Genomic DNA, 21,144 nt, shown 5'->3' with positions numbered 1-21,144 from the left:
ATTTAAATATTCTTCAAAAAATATAAAGTGGAATAATATTTTCCTGTACAAAGTTATTAAGTGAACGTATTTGTATTTCACCACAGACTGTTGAGACAGTTTTCAACCTTTGCTCTGTGGACGCCTTCTCGTTTGCGCTTTTGACGCTCTCGGGCTTCCGTAGATATGTCATGAGGAAACGCAAGGCAACACATCGTTAGCGCTGCTCTCCGTGACACCCTTTTATGGTAAGTGTTTGCTATTTCTAAGTGAGTTAATTGTAACTTCCACTAGTTGTAACACACCATTATAACTAGTAGAAGAAGGTAGACATCGTTAAATCCAGATAATGGCTACTATTAGTCACTACACGTGTGGTTCAAAGAGCAGATGGTCACAGTTACATCAGCTAAGATAACGTTAGCTTTCAGAATATAATCAAACTGTTTTTTAGTACGCCAGGTTATTACAGTAATGTTGTCAGAGCTTAACTAAGCTCATAACAACAGGTTAATACAGTTAATTATTGAGGATAAATGGACAATGTTTATCTGTTTTTATTTTTATAACTTTGCAGGTGATTTTTTAAAAACAACAATGACGACGAGTTACGAGCACCACTCCATCTTTCACTTGAGCCCAGAGGATGATGCTTTCATTGGGCTGAGAGAAGTGAACCCCATCCTAAAGCAGACTGTCAACACTGATCCAGCCTCAGACAGTATGTGTGAACTGTAGCTGTGGTTTCTGTTGTAAAAACAAGTCAAATACCTTAATTTTCTGTTTGTTTTGATACCTAACTTTGTTTTTTTTTCTCTCAAGAGTTGGAAGACAGATCCCCAGAGGATGACAGACAGCGGGAGTCCAGTCTGGTTAGAGAAGTGTCAGATAAGATGGTCTGCTCAGCCTGCAAGTGCCTTTTTATCAGTCGTGAGGAACAGGTAACAACTACAAACTCTTGTCTATTGAGGCTTTCTACCAATTAAATAATGATCTGTTAATGTACTAAATACTGCACTGGAGTATGGGTTATCACTTGAGTAAAACATGTTTTTGTTTTTCTAAACAGACTGAGCACTACAAGCTTGACTGGCATCGCTTCAACTTGAGACTAAAGATTTCAGGAATGCCGCCTGTAACAGCTGAGGAGTTTGAGAGGAAGACCGGAGCTGGTAAGAAAACCAAAGTCCGTAAAACCAAAGTCCAAAGCGATGGTTTCTCGTATTGTTTGTTACAATTGTTTGATTTTCCGCTCTTGCTTTACAGGAGACATGTCAAGTATCTCAGGCTCAGAGTCCGATTCAGATGAAGACGACTCAGATAGTGAGAGCGGGGGAACGAGCAGCAATGTCACTGGCACAGATAATGAGAGCTCAGTTGAAACCAGTTTGTTTAATGGCCGGCACTCCAGCAAGGTGTTTTTCCAGAACTCAGCCGAACAATATCTATCAGTGTACCGCTGCATTCTGCAGGCAAAGGTGAGCAGCATGTACACTAAGTACCGTACGGTTTGTGACGTGTATCAAGAGACTTGATTTTTTATTTTAATTCATGTTCTGTCTAAATATTTCAGTCAAATGATGAGCTAGATGCAGTGATCTTCCTGAAGGCCATAAGTAAGAACACTGTGTGGGTAATTCTCATGACAGGTGGAGGCCACTTTGCTGGTGCTGTATTCCAAGGGTGAGTGGACAGTTTTTTTTTTTTTTCTTGCTTTCAGCACCTGAGATTACACACCCGGGTTGGAATTAAAAGGAAATCTGTAAGCATTAACCCAACACAATGTATTTATTTTACAGAAAAGAAGTCCTTGAGCACAAGACTTTCCACCGATACACAGTGAGAGCGAAGCGAGGTACGGCTCAGGGACTCAGAGACTCTCAGAACCGCAGCCACACGCCCAAATCTGCAGGAGCTGCTCTGAGGCGATACAATGAGGCGGCGCTAGTCAAGGTAAGATTATAGTTAACTGGGTCAAAGGTATGGGCTTAGGAAAATATTTCCCCAACAGCCGATGTTACTGTGCTGTATGTCACATGGCTTATAATGATGATCCATGAAACTGATGGTGCTTTCTGCTGAAAAACATACATTTAGCTAAAGAACCAATACAGTTCTGGTGAGGGTAGCCATCCTCCTGAGAATTGTGCTTACTTTAGTGAGCCACATTTATATAGCATTGGCGCTGCAAGCTTATTCTGAATAAGAATTTGTATAAAGTTTCCTTATTCTCAAAGGTACGTTTTTAAAGTGATCAAATGCTTAGTGTAGGATAATTCTCAAACATGGACAACAAAAATTCTGCAGTTACATGTACAGTTACATTTATTATTTATCAATTTTTCCCTTAGAGCGTTTTATAAATGATAACAAATCTAAAGTTTTAAAGTGAAATATGTTGGCTTAGTCCATTCTTGAGTTTTTTTCTGCACACACATTTAAAATGTGCGGGATCAAGTTTTTCATGTGCACACGCGCTAACGTTTTGTATAACCTTTCGCAGGAGATACAGGATCTTCTGGTCTGTTGGGCTGAACACCTAAAGGAGGCTGCTGCCATATTTGTACGAGCACCCAGCTACAATAAAAGCGCCTTTTTCGGAGGCCGTGCTGCTCCGCTGGACAAAAAAGATCCCAGGATCCACACCCTCCCCTTTCCCACACGCAGGGCAACCTTTCGAGAGGCACAGAGGGTACATGATGTGCTTTCAACTGTCCATATTTACGGTAAGCTGAATTATATCTCTGGAATAATGACATGTTATCTGCTCATTCTCACACAGACAGGGTATAATCAATACTGTTGGCTAAATATCTTGTTGCAGCAAAAGACACAGACATGACTGCAGTCTACAGTCCATCTAAGAAGGCCTGGAAGAAATCCCTCAAACCAACTGCACAAATAGATAAAGCTCCAGAGAAAGGTAAGCATGTACAATGTGGGCTTGCACTCTACTAGACTATATACAAAATACCATGGCACAAATGCCCCTGCAATAATGATTTGAGATTTACTTTCTGTTCAACTTTATTCTTGGCATTAGCAGAAGAAAACCATGATAGCTCTGATGAAGAAGAGGGTGGAGAGATCCTGCTGGAGATGGTGGAGCAGACCATAGGAACTCTGGACCTTAGAGAGTATGAAATCTATCCCTCCAGGCACAGGAGGAGAAGGAGGAGGAAAAAGGAGGAACCCAAGCTGCCTATCGAGGGTAGGTCTGCTCCAGTGTAATGTCACATGGATAGATGTAGTTGCTTTAGAAACCTGAGGAATACTTCACGTCACATTCTGCAAGGTTTATGACATTTCAACTCCATGTTTGACAGAATTAAGTAACATAGAGGCAGACGAGGAAGTTCCAGAGGAAGTCCCAGAGGATACACCAGCCGAAGACACCCCTCAAGAGACGCAATCAAAGAACAAGAGGAAGAGGAAAGCAAAGAGTAAAAAGCAACTGGAAGGTAAAGATGTACTCCTAATTACTATTGTTTATCATGTTGCACCTGTTTCTCAATCGTACAACCTGCCACACCTGTAAAGTTTGAGAAACGTATAATTTATCTCTCTGTGTCTGTAGAAAATGCTGATGATTCTTCGGAGTATGGCCTGAGGGACGAAGTGTTTACAGCCTGTAAGGTGGGGGATGTAGACGCTCTATGTAGACTCCTTCAGCTACCTGGAGAAACGTCAGAGAGTCGAGAGCAGCAGGAGAACAACCCTCTTGATGTGCAAAGTCCTCTAACGCTCCTTAATAAGCCCCTCGACTCCTCGGGGTTCACTTTGCTGCATGTGGCCTCAGCAGCTGCCCAGAAGGCGGTGGTCCGGCTGCTCCTGGACGCAGGGGCAGACCCAGCTTGCAGGTATATTAAATAATATAATTACAGTAAAGGTACAATCTTAGTGTTATCATTTGCGAAAGTGATAACATAATTTCTGCAATATTCCTTTACAGAGACAACAAAGGGCAGCCCCCTTATATTGTGGCCACTGACAAAGACACAAGGAATGTCTTTCGCAAATACATGGGGGAGAATCCTGACAAATATGACTACAGCAAGGCACAGGTAAGAAAGTACCACGCTCACCTTTATACAAGTACCCCATTTCAAATAAAAGAGCACTCGTTTTTAACACTTGCAAACCTCAAGGTCCCTGGGCCGCTTACAGCAGAGATTGAATCCAAAAAGGCGGAAAAGAAAAAGGCACAAAATGCAATAAAAAAGCAACGAGAAAAAGGGCAGAAGGAAGAAAAGAGGAAACAAGAGTTGGAGGCGGAGGAAAAGAAGAGGTTTGCATCTCTGACTGATCGGGAAAAGGTGAGTTGTTCTCAGTTTATCACTGATGTTCATGGTGTGATTAAAACTCTCGAGGTGTTAACTGTTTTCTTCTTGGTTGTAGAGAGCTCTGGCAGCTGAGAAGAGGTTAGCAGAGCAAGTAGCTACCACAGGAGTCTCCAATGTCAAGTGAGTCCGCTAGAGCCATCCTCTAATTGAGTTAGCAGGGGCTTCTACATTTACATGACCAACAATACTGTAAATAATGATGGCTGTTCTAACAGGTGCTTTGTTAATAGGCCTTATTGTTATTTCCTAGTTATTTGGCTTGTATGTATGGTGTCCATGCTATAGAAGAGCGCCCTCATTGAGTTATGTACTAGAACACGTATGTCGAGTACAGTTTTCTCCTAAGGCTGGTATATCAGACACTGGTGAGGACCTAGATTGCCTCTATGCTCAAATCAAAGTGCTTTTCTTTTTATTAATGTCACCTAAATTTGGTGTGCTTTTTTGTTTGTCTTTGTGCCCAGGAGGTGCTGGTCGTGTGGAGAGTCTCTGCTTGGGAAAGTCCCATTTCAGTACCTGGAGTATTCGTTCTGCACCCCTCGCTGTGTCCAGGAACACCGTAAAGCCAACACAGTTCAAGGCAAGACCTAACAACCATAAAGAATAATAGAACCATAGAACACTAAATCTTAAATGTGAGAGAGCTACCTCATCAAGACCAGAAGTGGATTTGTGCAGCGTCGATGGAGCATTGAAATCTAATATGGCTGTCATGCCAGGGTGCTCGTTTCATTTTCAAATACCAAACATACATTTTACATTCTTTTTTTTGGCAACGATCTCAGACAACTGGATACCGTATTACAACTTGTAATAAATGTACTCTTTATTCACAGTATCTGCACCTTTTGGAGAAGGTTCAAAAGCAAATATAATAAAAAAATAATGAATCGTTGGTTTATCATTGTCATTTTTCCAAAGGCACAAGTGGCAATATTTGTGTTCCTACAGCTGAATGTAGAGACCATATTTTGATACAAAACTCTGGGACAGGTACACAAAAGCATCTGTAAATCGGACAAAAACAAACAGCGTAATTCTATAAGCACCCTCAAAGGGGAATACAAAATAAGGCTTCATATAAACAGATTATTATTTCCATCTCCCTCTGCAGAAAAAGGCAAATTAAACTTGGCTGCTAATATGCATGGCCGTATTGGTGCTGTAATATCGTTTGTTGGCGCAATATCTTTTGTGAACCTAGATAAAGGACAGATGGCGGGTGCAGAAGATGAAGCCCCCCCCGTGCTCTGTTAAGGCTTTTCAGCAAGGACATTGAGCTGAGGCCGGTCCATGAAGATCACCCGTAGGTGAGCTGGGGCCCGCTCCAGTTCCAGCACTGTGATGTTGTTGGGCTGGGTGGTGCTGAGCAGGGGTCCGGGCACATAAAGAGTCTGCTGGGGGCCCCTTGCTGGCCAGTATCGTCCCAGATTCATACCATTGATCCAAACTTGACCCTGATTTAAAAAAAGAAAATTATAATGAATGTATCACTGTATAAGGTAAACCAACATAGGAAACAAAATGGTTACCTTTGTCCATTCATTGAGCTTGAGGAAGGTGTCCCAGGAAAGGCCGTTGGGCTGCAAAGTCCCCATGTAGATAACTGGTCCAACTGAAGGGTCTTTCTGAGGGGCAGGGGAGGACTTTCCACTGTCTGAATGAGGCCAGCCACCGGTGATGGCTCCATCGATGTCCAAAGAGTAGATCTGCCAGTCAGTCAGGATATCTTTACCCAGGAACAGGTTGCTCACGAGGCCCTGCAATACAAACACTCTACCATCGAACACTTTGTGGAAGCACATTTTGATTACACCTAATGTCATGTTTCATAAAGCATTGTGGTTTGTGACCAACCCTAACTATCAGCGACGGTCATGGCTGTCTATCCTAACGTTCATATTTTGGTTATGTAATAGCAAGAGATTCCATTTTATAACTTTAATTAGAGAAAAACTGGTACGGAGAACATTGTTTGAATCCTTTCACTTTATGATAGTTGAATCATGTTTTCCCTGAGAGTTTGAGCACTCAAGGCTCTTTTTGTTATACAACTTTAATTGTGTTGTTAAATGATGGTTCTTTTATATATTTTGTGACTTTTTTTCAAGTATGCAGTCTACGGCCCGTCTACACTACAGGCATGAAAAAATCTTGAAACTGGGCGTGTCTGAAGCTTGGCGATTTTTTGCGAGCAACCAATCACATGAATCTCCCGGCCCCGACATACAAAGCAATAGCAATGTTAAAACGAAGTAAACTGGATATAAACTCTCCAAACAGGCGAAAAAACTATCAGTTTCACCCACTGTCTCTGCCACCTCCCTCCTCGTAAAGAACCGGGTGATTTGCTACCGTAATATCTCGTTTGGAATATGAGGAAATGAACTGCGGTCTGGCTCTCCCAGCTTGCACGCGGTTTGATTGGCTGCGCTTGCACTGGCGGGATTTGCATAAACGGAATTTGATTGGCTGATGCCAAGCATCGAGCCTCAAAAGTTGAACATTGTTCAACTTTTGATGCCGATAGATGCTCGTGATGCTTGCAAAGCCATGCCATGCTCCCCACAATGCAGTTCGGCGAAGATTAAAAATCTTCTACGTCACCCCATTCAAGTGAATGGGCGAAGCGTTGAAAGCATTTTTTGATGCCTGTAGTGTAGACGTACCGGCTAAGAGGTGATTATTTACATCAATACTTTTTTATTTGCGGGCCTTTATTGAGGCCAAAACACAAAGGATTGATTATGAGTTTTACCAATACAGTATTGAGGTTTGTGGAACCCCAAACAATGTGAGAGTAAATACAATGCCAACAAAATGAAGAAGTCATTGAGGGAACCAATACAAAAGATATGGGATGAGACATTGTTTTCTTGCCTTATAGTCATTGATCTTGCTGCCAAAGTTCACCCTGCCCATGTTCTCAATGAGGATGTCCAAAGTGTCCCCCTGCTGTCCAGTGACGTTCATCACCAGCACAGTGTCTCTCTCCAATAGACCCTGGAAAACCTTTTCACACGGACACACATGAGTAAGAATCGGAATTTCCACAAGAAACAATCACTTGTGTTTTCCCTATACCCGAACAGAAAAATCTGATTGGCTTGTCAACAAAAGATCATTGTAAAGGCTTACCCCATTGACGGACACATATGCACGGTCATGAACCCCATTCAGTGGAGAGATAAGTGGCGTGGGCTCGGAGAGGTCCCGGGGCAGCGTGGTCCGATACAGCATAAATCCATAGTTCTGCACACAATAGACATGACAGGTTGCAGACACAAACAGTCTAGAAGTTCTCCATGTTTCAAGTGGTTTACTTCACTAGTCCCCCCTCCTCTATTGTGGCCTTCAGACCTACACCATACCTGCTTCATCTCTTCAAACGTCAGAGGATGCTGCGATTTCACCGGCCCGGCAGGTGAGATGGTGTTCAAAAGATCGCTGACTTTGCCAACCTGGAAAAGAGTTGTGATTAACTACGGCAACCTCTATCTTCACACTTTTTTCTTTCATTTTGGTTATTGGTAAATAACTGACAGTATTAAAACAAATTAAAGAAACACACATAAAAAGGGAGGGATTTAAATTGTTTAAATTTAGGAAGGCAAATACAATTTGAGGAGATTGAAAGCTCAAATTCAACTTAGTCCAGAAAGGAACGCCAATCTTTTTCAAAATCGTCGGCACCTTATCAAATTATAGACCAGACTTCATTAAGTGTTGAGTACTCTATCACATCTCTTGTAATGTAACTAGGAGGTTTTTACAGTTTATGCGATGTAGCCTTCATGTTAACATTATAAACGTTTTGAAGTTATAGTTATGTCATATTTCTTCCTGGGAAGCAATATGGCAATATCGCCTGCCACAAAACATCTGATAGAGCTTGATAATCTAACAGCTACAACCTTTGTGTCTCTACATGCTTATTGCTCTTTAAAAGCAGAAATGATATTACCTTCTTCAGGGTCACAAAGCCATAGGCAAACTTGGGAGTTGCTGGTGGCATGGGGCCAATGGGAATATCTCTAAACTGTGAAAGAACAGAGATGCATTCGTCATATGTTAGACATATGAACCAATGTTATGAACCTCAGTGGGTGGCGGCTCGATCAGTGGTACCTGCTTAATGACGTCTCGGATGGCCAACAGCTTCTCTGTGGGGTCTCCTGCCTCCGACAGCGGGGCATCGTAATCATAACTAGTCACTACTGAGCGGAACCTCGTGTCGTGATCAGCACCTTCAGGGAGTTACAAAGAGATGAACGCATCATAAACTGAGCTTTAATCTCCATCAAAATCGTGTGTTCAACTGAGATTATCCAACTGATTATGAAAAACCAAAACACGTACCATTCCAGTAACCAAAGTTACTGCCTCCTTCAAACATGTACCTGAGAACAGAGAGAGGTAGACTGAGTTACTTAGCGGGGGAAACCTGAGCTCATTACATGGAACTTATTCACCTCATGGGAGCAGTTCTATATTTAACTGCTGAGTGATTCATTTTAAGGAAAAGGCTGGCAATAATATATATCCACGTGATTTGATGACAATAACAAAATATAGAACAATGCTAGGAAAGTGTTTAGAGAGAAGAGGAGACATACATGTTGACGTTGGCCCCTAATGTTAGCATTTCTGCTAGCACTCTGCTGACCTTCTGAGCATCAACCACAACATGCTGATCCCCCCAGTGGTCCAACCAGCCAGTGTAGAACTCTGAGTTAACCTGTAGCATAAATTGGAAATACTTGTACACCATATACTCAGATTGATGAGTTAGCATGTTCAAATCTGTGGATCAATGTGTAACTAACCAGTGGACCTTGAGGTTCAAACCTCCTTTGCCTGTCGAAGGCTTTGGTTATGTTGGTGTCTGTATGAGGGGAACAATTGTACAAATTACATCTTCGCGCATGAATAACTTCAGAAAGTAAACAATATTATTATGCTTGATTATTTTTGACACAGTACCGACCTGTTCCAAAGTCAACTGTGGCATATAATCCCTCCAGAGTCCCACATTTCATTTCCTTGTCTGTGTTTCCATCAGTGGTGAACAGAATTGTGTCTTCCCCCAGAAAGAATTGAAACAGTGCCCGCAGGTGACGCATGTAGTTGTAGTCACAAGCAAAGTAACTTCCATATTCATTCTCCACCTGAAGTCCAAGAAGGTGATAAATCAAATTCAAATCAATATTGAATTACTAATTTATAAACTTAGCAACATAACGCTCTACCTGGACAGTGATGATGTTTCCCCCGTTGATATACAGCCACCGCCTCATTTTGGGCAGAAGAACAGAAAGCCAGTTGCTGACTGCCTGGACATAATCTGTATGACAAGAAAAAGCAAATTAATGGAATATTTTGTTGCTTTTTTTAAGACAAAAGGAAACAAACAGTAGGTGCATATTATACCTGCGTCAGCTGAGCGGAGCACAATGTTTGGTTTCTGAAGTAACCACGCTGGCAATCCACCCTGATATGAAGACAACATTTTTGTTTTAACTTATTTTTCAAAATAGGGAACTAACTTTGTTTCTATAGCTGTTCAAAAGTTCAATTTCTCACCATTTCCCACTCTGCACAGATGTAAGGTCCGGGGCGCAGGATGACCAACAGACCTGTCTGATTAGCCAGATCCAAAAAATGCTCCAGATCTCGGTCCCCTGTGAAGTTGTGGACCCCCTGCACCTCTTCATGGAAGTTCCAGGGTACGTATCTGTGTGGAGGCAGAATAACTTTACAGAATAGAAAGAGCATACCTCATAATAGAAGATGTATTTACAAATATGATGTGTTGAGCTTACACTTGGATAGCATTCAGTCCAGTCATGTACATCTTTAGGAGTCGGTCCTTCCAGTAGTACCTTGGAATCCTGGAGTAGTGAATACTGCCTGAAATGTACTGAAAAGGCTTTCCATCTTTCAGGAAACAGTTGTTCTTGTAGTCTATAGAGAAGGAGTTTTCTCCAGACACCTGAGAGAGATGGCATGTTCTTTTTAAGTTGTATTTTAAAAACAGGTGGAAGTCTGCATTCACTCTTTAATTTCCATCACATACAATCAGTGGTGGAAGGAACTAGAATTTTCTCAAGTACTGTAGCCTACTTAAATAAAATGTGGAGGAAGACCTACTTGTATTCACTGTTTTCCTTTTACTAAACAACATTTATACAGGGATATACATATATAATTGTTTTACTTTTATTTTATTGTGACGGCTTTCATCCCTTTTTCCCTCTTAAATTTAGATTAATATTATAGAATATACAAAAAATGTTCTATTGCCAAAATGTGCCATAGTGTAATATGTTGAATTCAGGATTTTTTAAGTATTAGAAGTAAAGATGTAAGAGTAATCTGTTGTCTGAATAATCTTTGAATTGAAAGAGTTTCCCAAGTATTAAACAAAGATAAAATGGTTTACTGTTTCTACTTTAAGTGGTAAAACCAAACACATTGCAGAAATGACAGACATGTGAGTGATCAGGTGACTTTTTCTATTATTAATTCAAGAAGTCAACTTCCAGGTTCTTTCTTACCAAGTTTCCACTGGCAGATAAACAGGCGAGGATTACTGCAACGAAGAGTAACACACCTACAGCCATGTCCGCTGCCTTCCTGCGAAAAGTGAAACTAAAACTAAGTCATCAGAAAGTATTAAACTTCTACTTCATATTAGTTATTAAGCTATGCTGCATAGAGCGCTTTAACGGCATCAACGTACTGCCCGCTAAAGCAGTGTCACGTGATTCTCGTTGGGTATCTGCAGGGTCCTAAAGAGCGCCGGATTCCCCTCAGACTCATCCCGGCTGTATGTACACTAGTTTACCCGGAAAAACACGACGCACTTGAATTAATAATCCTCTATTTCTTCTTTTGTGAATATCAAATAACAGAAATAATTGATGAAAAATGTTTCCTCTAATTCGAGATAGTGAAAATAAGTATACCTCGAACTTAAAAAACGATTTACAGTTTGACCTATAGATGTCGCTGTTCAAGCAGAAATTGTTCCGCTGTTTTAGAGAAAAACAACTGAAATAAGTAGCACTTTAATTCTCCTGCATATGTCCATCATGTTATGCCACAACTTTAAAGCTGGCTAGAGTGTCATACAGGTCAACAATCAAAAATGATCAAATGTCATCAAGTATAATACAACATGTCCATACCTAACTGTGTGGGTTAAGGAAAACACTGAGAGCCATCATGTGATACTGCTGTCATACTATGCATTATGTAGGTAAAGAACAGTTCCATTGTGTTTGGCATGGCAAGGTAACAAAGCAGCCAGTTCAGGAAAGGTTTGTTTTATTATAGCTGCAGGACAGGGCCCTTCCTCTGTCCGTCTTCCATGTTGTCTGAATGATGGTTAAAGTTCAACATTTCATCATTTAACTCACATTTTTATTCATATAACTTTTAAAACTGGAACCCTGCAACCAACACTTTCATTTGTGATGAGAAAGTATATTTAAAAAGGATAATATGGAGTACATTTGCAGTTAATCTTCTGATCACACGAATGTCTGCTAATGTCTCATTCCTTTAAAGAGCACTAGATGGCGCTTCAATGCCTTAATGAGGACCAAAGTAAGCTGTGATCCTGCCAGAGATGAGACCATTTCATAGTTTTAGAGTGGAAAAAAATATCGCTTTATAGGCCTACTAAGCTTTATTGAGTTTCTTCCAGTACACATTAATGATGGCGTGCACATCATTATGGTTTGAGAAAGTAGGGGTTAGTTAAGTGGTATTGGAGTAGCTGTTGTGCATAACAGGAACACCAGTTTATGTATCTCTGTTTTGCAAACAAAAAGCAGTCAACATCGCTCTAATTTGGGTTGATAATCTCTGCATCTGCTTGCTGGCCTGTCAATGTTTTCATATCTAAACACACACATACACAGACACACACCACACACACACACACACACACACACACACACACACACACACACACACACACACACACACACACACACACACACACACACACACACACACACACACACACACACACACACACACACACACACACACACACACACACACACACACACACTTTTCCAGATGCTTTTTTCTCCTTTTTCCAGTCCCACCCCCTCAACAGTAATGAGTGTCCATATAGTAATCTAATTTCCTGCACTGCCTCTTTCTCCATCAATCTCCATTTTAAGAAGATTGAAAGGTTGGGTGCGCACAATTGCTAATGGCAACAGATCTAAACTGCAGATAGGAGAAATACTATGGCTCTGTGGCTCATTAGCCCACTGTCAGACACAGTCAATTGTCCTGGGAATGATAGGAGGAACGACATACACGGGCCTGTAATTTGGTTATGAGTGTGATAGTGCCTGAGGAGAGCTTGTGAGTATCCCATCTTTGAAGGCCCTGAGCTTGTCGAAAATGGATGTTTAAACCGCAAAAAAAATCAAGTGGCTAATGCACTGAGGACACCACTTACTTTGATACTTTAGCAAGAGTGGAAGTCTAAAGGAAGTGACTGAGACTAATATAAACCCCTAAGAGAGGGACCCTCATTACTGCAGTCGCAGACATTAGCAAATGAGATCAGGTTGCATTCACTACATTGTAGTTTTTTATACTCCTTATTTGACTTGTAAAACACCGTAGTCAGCTGTTTAATTACTACATAAAGGTACAGACCAGACCTTCCTACAGTAATTGGAGAGGCCTGTCCCTACTGTGATGGAGACACAGAGAAACACTCACCCTAGGGTCGGGCGTCACCTCAATGAAGTCATCTCCCCTGAGTCTGTAATTAGATTGAAGCATCCCCTCTGCCCCTCCAACCCTCTAAATAAGCCCTCTTTGTTGTTTCTGCTGGTGGCAGGTGTATTCACCCACCCCCACCTCTACATACCTTCCACCTCCCGGAAATACAGTTCAGTTCATTTAGAACAGCTGATGTTAAAGGGGCACACCAATTTACACTTCTTTATATGGAATATTACGCTGCTTTTACACTATTGGGCCTCTTCCTTAACACTTTGACAAGCGCTGTTAATCCAACCATCAACATGCTGGTTAATGGACAACCTGCTTTACATCCTGAGTGTAACTTTGTCAAGTCTGAATTTTAACCAGGACCCAGCTAGCGGGGAACGTTCTCACAACTTTGGCTAACGTTACCTATTGGTTCTAACAAGGTTTTAAAGAAACGTTTTAATCTGATGTTCAAATAACCTTTTTAGGATTTTTATTTGTTCAAATAATGTTCCTATAAGGTTTAAGGTTAACTAAGACATAACGTTTTAACTGCAACATTCAGAGGATGTTTTGAGGATGTTATTAAGGCCTGAGATGACAGAAAGTTTTTTTATAAAACATTCCTTTAATGTGATATGTTAACAAAGGTGGAACGTTTTGCCTGCAACATTCTAAGGATGTGTTTTGGACGTTGTTGGGTATCACATTAAAGATGTTCTTTATAAAACGTTCCCTCAATGTTACATGATAACAAATGAAGAACATTTTCAAAGCAACATTCTGAAATTGTTTTCAGGATGTTATTGAGGCCTGAGATGAGAGAAAGGGTTGTATAAAATGTTCCCTCAATGTTACATGTTAACAAATGAAGAACATTCTCCAAGAAACATTCTGAAAATGTTTTCAGGATGTTATTGAGGCCTGAGATGACAGAAAGTGTTTTATAAAATGTTCCTTTAATGTGATATGTTAACAAAGGTGGAACGTTTTGCCTGCAACATTCTAAGGATGTGTTTTGGACGTTGTTGGGTAAGAAACATTCTGAAAATGTTTTCAGGATGTTATTCTTTTTTTATAAAACGTTGCCGTTATGGCAAATATTAACACGGTCATGGTCAACGTCAGATTTATTTCTAGAGCGCTTTAAAAAACAAACTTATTGCATTTGTTTGAAAAGGATGTTTTAAAAAAAATCTGATGTCACCATATTTTCCTTTTGAAAAAAACAAACAAGCACGTAATTCATGATAGGCTGTAAGCAGATATTGCATGTTTGCGGTGGCATGTGTGAGTTCCCAGCTAGAAATGTTTGTTACCATTCGTTGTTCTAGGAATGTTTTCAGCGGGACGTTTTATTTTGGTTCCCAGAATTTTCTTTTGAAAGGTAGGATAACGTTCTTTAAAAACATTCTTGAAATGTTTGGTGATAATCTTCTTAAGATGTTTTTGATAACCTTCTAAAGATGTTTTTGATAACATTATTAGAACATTATGCCCTACAGTTCTTAAAACGTTTTCAGCGGGGCGTTTCATTTTGGTTCCCAGAATGTTCTTCTGAAAGGTAGGATAACGTTTTTTAAAAACATTCTTGAAATGCTTGGTAATAACCTTCTTGAAATGTTTTTGATGACCTTCTTAAGATGTTTTTGATAACCTTCTTAAGATGTGGTTGATAACATTGTTAGAACATTATGCCCTACTATTCTTAAAACGTTTTCAGCGGGAAGTTTTAGTTTGGTTCCCAGAATGTTCTTCTGAAAGGTAGGATAACGTTCTTTAAAAACATTCTGGAAATGTTTGGTGATAACCTTCTTAAGATGTTTTTGATAACCTTCTTAAGATGTTTTTGATAACATTATTAGAACATGATGCCCTACTGTTCTCAAAACGTTTTCAGCGGGACGTTTTATTTTGGTTCCAGAATGTTCTTCTGAAAGGTAGGATAACGTTCTCTAAAAACATTCTTACAATTTTTGGTGATAACTTTCTTAAGATGTATAAGCGCATACATCTTAATAATAAGTGCCGTTCAAATTCTCTACATGATAGGAAAGGAGGTTTCAAACTTCCTTTATAACCTCCTTTAGCTTAGGAACCACTGAACCTCCCTTACCGAAAGGAGAGGAGAAAATGCTGCCCCACAATGCCTTGCAGCCGCAGCATTTGCATCACACAACAGTCGGCCGTTCACGGAAACAACCGATTATGACAGAGAAATTATACCATGAAACTTACGGTGCTTATTAAGCATTTTAAAACTTATGTGGTAAGTTGCCAAAGTGCTTTGTTTTGAACGTTCATCAGTATTATAATCAAAAAGAGATATATGAACGTTAGTTTTTACTGAAATTATTAAATAAAGTCAACATTTCACAGAGCTGTGTGGGGTTTGTTCAACTTTTAAAATATGTTTGAATGGTGATATACACAGTGATAGATGTTAAGGACTAACGTTTATAATAAATACATCCCAGCTAGCGGGGAACGTTCTCACAACTTTGGCTAACGTTACCTATAGGTGCTAACAAGGTTTTAAAGAAACGTTTTAATCTGATGTTCAAATAACCTTTTTAGGATGTTTATTTGTTCAAATAATGTTCCTATAAGGTTTAAGGTTAACTAAGACATAACGTTTTAACTGCAACATTCAGAGGATATTTTGAGGATGTTATTGAGGCCTTTCATGTGATATGTTAACAAAGGTGGAACGTTTTGCCTGCAACATTCTAAGGACGTGTTTTGGACGTTGTTGGGTAACACATTAAAGATGTTCTATATAAAACGTTCCCTCAATGTTACATGACAACAAATAAAGAACATTCTCCAAGCAACATTCTGAAAATGTTTTCAGGATGTTATTGAGGCCTGAGATGACAGAAAGTGTTTTATAAAATGTTCCTTTAATGTCATAAGTCAACAAAGGTGGAATGTTTTGCCTCCAACATTCTAAGGATGTGTTTTGGAAGTTGTTGGGGTAACACATTAAAGATGTTCTTTTATAGAGCATTCCCTCAATGTTACATGATAACCAAAGAAGAACATTTTGGAAGCAACATTTGGATAATGTTTTCAGGAGGTCCTTATTTTTTTATAAAATGTTCCTGTGATGCGAAATATTAACAGGGTCATGGTCAACATCAGATTTATTTGTAGTGCGCTTTAAAAAACAAAGTTTTTGCATTTGTTTGAAAAGGATGTTTAAAAGAAATCTGATATCACCACATTTTCCTTTTTAGAAAAAAACAAGCACGTAATTCATGATATTGCATGTTTGCGTAGGCACGTCTGAGTTCCCAGCTAGACATTGTTAGTTCTAAAAACATTCTGAGAATGTTACCTTTCATTGTTCTAGGAATGGTTTCATCGAGAGGTTTTATTTTGGTTCCTAGAATGTACTTCTGAAAGGTAGGAGAACGTTCTCTAAAAACATTCTTAAAATGTTTGGTGATAACATTGTTCGAACATTATACCCCAAGTGTTTTTGTTGTTTATGCACATACGTATCTCTATTGTCATATGGATTGAATAACACTTAGAAAACAGAAGACAGACATATAGAAGAACGGACCGACTATCACTGCCCGTCCCTGAAACCCTTGTTAGTGTTTGTATGTGTTTCTTTTTACTGTGTGTCTCTCTCTCTGCCTGCTGGTATGCTCTACACGGCTGGGAGCAATCTCCAATCAACCACACCTGCAACCTGCTCGTCAGCCACACTACGAAAGCCTGCAGCCTTCACCCATTCTCTGCCGGATTGTTGCCGTGAACGGTTTGTTGCGTGCCGCTCTAGCTTTTTACCAACATATTCTTTGACAACTTTGCCTGCTTTTGCCTCACACTGATTTTTGTGTCTCTCCCAGGAGGAATCCAAGGCCTTCCACACTCCCAAGACCAGCCAGGCCTCTCTACCCACCCTGGAACAACTGTTTGCCACTACGGCCATAACCAACCTCCACTCCCAGCTCCCCTTTTCTGATAAACAAATGTTACTTTCACCAGCTGATTCCACGTCATCCTTTTACATGTGTTAATAGTCAAATTCCAATAGTTAAGTAAACTATCATAATCATCCTAATGACCACAGTGGTCAGTCCACTTACCCAGGAATTTTGAGTTGAACAATTACAGGAATATTATGTCTTTATGTTCAAATAATGTAAACATATTTTAGTAAATGGTTACCATAGAACATTTGCATAATTTCTTTAACATAAACCATGTTATCCTTCTCTAAAATAATAACATTCTGGCAACATAACAAATCCAACTTACAGCTGAAAATGTTTTAAGAACAGTAGGGCATAATGTTCTAACAATGTTATCAAAAACATTTTAAGAATGTTTTTAGAGAACGTTATCCTACCTTTCAGAAGAACATTCTGGGAACCAAAATAAAAGCTTCTTGCGAAAACGTTTTAAGAACAGTAGGGCATAATGTTCTAACAATGTTATCAAAAACATTTTAAGAATGTTTTTAGAGAATGTTATCCTACCTTTCAGAAGAACATTCTGGGAACCAAAATAAAAGCTTCTTCTGAAAACGTTTTAAGAATAGTAGGGCATAATGTTCTAACAATGTTTTCAAAAGCATTTTAAGAAGGTTATCACCAAACATTTTAAGAATGTTTTTAGAGAGCGTTATGCTACCATTCAGAAGAACATTCTGGGAACCAAACTAAAACTTCCCGCTGAAAACCTTCCTAGAACACTGACTGTAACATTCTCAGAATGTTTTTAGAACCAAACATTTCTAGCTGGGGACCTGGGTTCATTTTTTGGACCTGGTAAACACATTTTTATCAGATAGTAAAAAAGCTTGTGTTTCTAATTGTGAATTTTGTCAGGGAGTGAAATGAAAGACCCCAAAGTAGGAAGTAGGACCCAAGGTTTTGTGAAGCTTTGAGACTATGTGTTGGCCCCAAAAGTGTGTTTTAAGCTCAAAAGTTGACCAATTACAAAATTGAAATACTGCTTATGAAATAATATAATATCAGGAGCTATTTTGCAACTTTTCCACTGGAAATTATGAAATTAACACTTTTACTTGTGAAATAGTAGCAGTAGCGTACATTGTGGTGAAAGATTTCAATACTTCGTCACATAGCCTACCTACAGAGATAGGCGTCCTGATAAATCAATGTTTTTTTTCTTCATATCTGCTTGCAAAAATGCGCTGTCTAGAAGCTGGTTCCTTCCTTATTGCATTGAACTTCATTGATTTTTTCACTTTTTTCAATCAAGTCTATCCCTGACACATTGTCAATGCTTTTGTGTTTCACACATTACCTCTCCCAGGGTGGAAATAAAACTGCTCATGTCCTAATGTATGTTTTGTAATAAACTCTCCTCCCATAATAAGGACCACCACTGTCTGTCTTTGCAAATTCTGAACATATAAGGAAAAGATTATTGATTAGTGATTCAGGGGAAATCTGAATGCTGAGCTGTCTGTGATTCACACCGTTGAATCATATGATATGAGGCATTGCTGCAGAATTCCCAGCAGGTCTCCATATCAGTCCCAAGCTCAGGATATAATGAGGAAGGTCCCGTCTCTGTTTTCTCAGGCTATGAATGGCCAGTGAGTCAGTGCTGGGCTCTCTGATGCTGATATTCTGGACTCTGAGAGAAAACTGTGCTGAGAAACTAAACAATAAACAATAACATCCCAGTTACATGACAAAGGTTCAGCGGCATGTTATAACTGAGTTCCCTCAGCAGTGGTGTGCATCCTTGGCATATTTTTCCAGTTCTCTTAAAGCAAAAAACCATAGATCGGTACAGATATAGGAAATAAAGTATAATCTTATTGTGGGAGCATTGTAATATGAAGCTTTATAAACAAACAGGAAGTTGACAGTGCGGGGGAGCATGGGAAGTGTGTGAGCTGGGCCTCATTCCTCAGCCTATGGTATGTGTTTGGGGTGCAGGCATCTCTGAGGAGGAATTTTTGTGGTCAGAAATGTTGAATCCTGCTGCTTGAACCCGGATGACCATTTTAGCTGATGGAGAGCCTCATTAGGCCAAATTAATCACAGTGATGAGAATCTTTCTTCCGCTCTACCACCTACTTTTCTAGTTATATGTTGACTGTCAATCCATAAACTTTCACTCTCATCCTTTTATAGCTTTATTTCAAGCCGTAGTCGCAGCAGCTACTTTGGTTACAACTTACACATTGCTGTACCATAAAGGACACTCAGTGTTTTTATTATTCTGTTGTGTTGTCTTTTACCTTTAAGTCCTTTACACATTTCCTTTATATTCATCCAACACAAAACAATACATATTTTACTGAAAATATGTGTGGTAATTGAATCCACAAATCCATACTGCATTACTTATATTTTTGTCCCATCACCTTGTGCCCTCTATCATATAAACAGAGACATTGTAGACGTAGGTGTGAGTAATGCTTTCAATTGGAAACCTGTTGGCTCTTTGGTGTCACAGGATCTGCCGCATAATTTAATAAGTGTGGCACGAGTGTTTGTCATCGACCAGATTTACACATTAATGTAATGCTGCCAGCGAGAGTGATCCGATAAAGATTGAATTGCCTTTGTTTATGATATTGTCAGATGTTCTATTTTTTATCTCAAAGTCCACGTTCTCCTCTCACCTCTTTCCATCCATCTTACCTAAACTACATTTGTTTCAATCTATTATATCCTCTCCCTCCCTCCCTCTTTGTTTGCTTTGTTCCCTGAGTGTGTCCAATAATCCACTGCTCCTCTGACACAGCGGCCCCCGTCCTGAAAGACGAATAAGCAATGACCACACCAATTTCATTAGTGAAATTCAACAACAAGAATCATTACATCATTAGTCTCATGCGTGGCTTGACTAATCTTCTAATGTGTAGCTTCAACTTGACATGATATCCATTGACACAATGAAGCTCTTCAACTTGTTAAACCTAATATTCATTTCATATTTTAGACCTTTCTTGATTTATACAACATTGAAGAAGTCATCTTTCTCTTGCTGTTTCTTACTTTTTTTTCGGCGAAGGTTTTCTTATTTTACTAAAAGGAAGGGTAGAGAATGGTATGGGATGCACGGTTAGTAAATCCATGTGTCAAATCTGTTATTCGGGGCTTTACAGTATAAACACAATTTTTCGAAACTTGACTATAATGCACGGGTATTTTATTATTTATATTACATTAATAGTCAAAGTTTTGATTTGACAGTCCCAATATTACATAACATCTCTGTTTGTTTTTTAGATGAACTGTGTCAATGTGACATATCTGAGCACCACGTCACTATTTGCAGGTCTGACACCAACTAGAATTTTGTATTATTTCCGGCTAAATAAAAAAAAAAAACTGTGTCTGGATATTTGAGTACTTGGACTTTATTGAATCTGACATTGCTGCCACTGACTTTATGCATAAACTATAAAAAGCAGATGGTTCCATAATGATATAAATGATCAATGCTTGTTCTGTTGGCACTCTGGATTCAGGCAAACATTCATGGGTGAGTGCTATTTTACGTCATCAAACCTACAGTTAAGTGATTATCATGGTCTGGTTGTGACTAACAGTGCATGGCTGGGTAGAGACTTATCAAACAGTCACTCTCAGTCAGCAGGACCACCATCACATGTGCTCAAGCCAGACTTCCCTATTATTCGTTATTCGAAGCTGCAAAAGGGTCCTTCAACCGACCTGAATGACTTTGCCTGAGGTCTTGTCTGCTAATAGGAGGGTCATCACAGACTCTCTGTCTCCATTAGTCCTCCAAATACACAACTCCTCACATGTCATGCTCCTCTTTCACGCTTAATCAGACGTTTAAATAATGGAGTCATTGATCTGAATTGGTCACATTGCCCTTGCTTAGTACCTCAGTTGGAGAAGTACATTTTTAATGTGACAAAAAAACTCTGGCTCTGTTTGTTTGTGCCACTTCATTTGGCCATAGAGACCATTTCTGCTGTCACAGATATCAGATCTCAAATGTACTGCATGCTGTAATAGCAGGAAGTGGGAATGGTTGTGCAGTAGGTCTGTGTTAGTGCTGCCTTAGGGCTCTTTATTTTACAACCTATTCATTAATT

At 39.6% G+C, this 21,144-nt stretch overlaps 2 protein-coding genes across 3 annotated transcripts; one reads left to right on the top strand and one right to left on the bottom strand.

Moving 5' to 3' along the window:
• Positions 1–96: 96 nt before the first annotated feature.
• Positions 97–5,213, top strand: ankzf1 (ankyrin repeat and zinc finger peptidyl tRNA hydrolase 1). 2 transcript variants are annotated; one of them, XM_079664609.1, is made up of 16 exons: positions 97–227; positions 557–700; positions 802–920; positions 1,049–1,151; positions 1,246–1,457; positions 1,553–1,662; positions 1,779–1,932; positions 2,483–2,705; positions 2,804–2,902; positions 3,026–3,190; positions 3,306–3,440; positions 3,557–3,839; positions 3,932–4,043; positions 4,128–4,295; positions 4,378–4,442; positions 4,787–5,213. In XM_079664609.1, the coding sequence occupies exons 2-16, from the start codon at positions 577–579 to the stop codon at positions 4,911–4,913; spliced, it is 2,199 nt and encodes a 732-aa protein (XP_079520735.1). In that variant the 5' UTR covers positions 97–227; positions 557–576; the 3' UTR covers positions 4,914–5,213. The 2 variants fall into 2 exon arrangements, with proteins under 2 accessions (XP_079520735.1, XP_079520734.1); XM_079664608.1 differs by having other exon boundaries at positions 3,023–3,190.
• On the bottom strand, positions 5,124–11,173 carry glb1l (galactosidase, beta 1-like). The gene is made up of 16 exons (XM_079664610.1): positions 10,880–11,173; positions 10,145–10,314; positions 9,906–10,056; positions 9,753–9,813; positions 9,572–9,666; positions 9,310–9,490; positions 9,149–9,207; positions 8,939–9,060; positions 8,682–8,722; positions 8,451–8,569; positions 8,287–8,361; positions 7,694–7,783; positions 7,461–7,574; positions 7,203–7,334; positions 5,855–6,082; positions 5,124–5,779 (listed from the first exon to the last, which is right to left on the bottom strand). Exons 1-16 carry the CDS (start codon positions 10,943–10,945, stop codon positions 5,576–5,578), a joined length of 1,908 nt encoding a protein of 635 aa, XP_079520736.1. The 5' UTR covers positions 10,946–11,173; the 3' UTR covers positions 5,124–5,575.
• Between the last annotated feature and the right edge of the window lie 9,971 nt (positions 11,174–21,144).

This window comes from Notothenia rossii (genome assembly GCF_949606895.1).
Source record: "Notothenia rossii genome assembly, chromosome: 2".
Lineage (NCBI taxonomy): Eukaryota > Metazoa > Chordata > Actinopteri > Perciformes > Nototheniidae > Notothenia > Notothenia rossii.
This window is presented reverse-complemented; position numbering and strand designations above follow the sequence as displayed.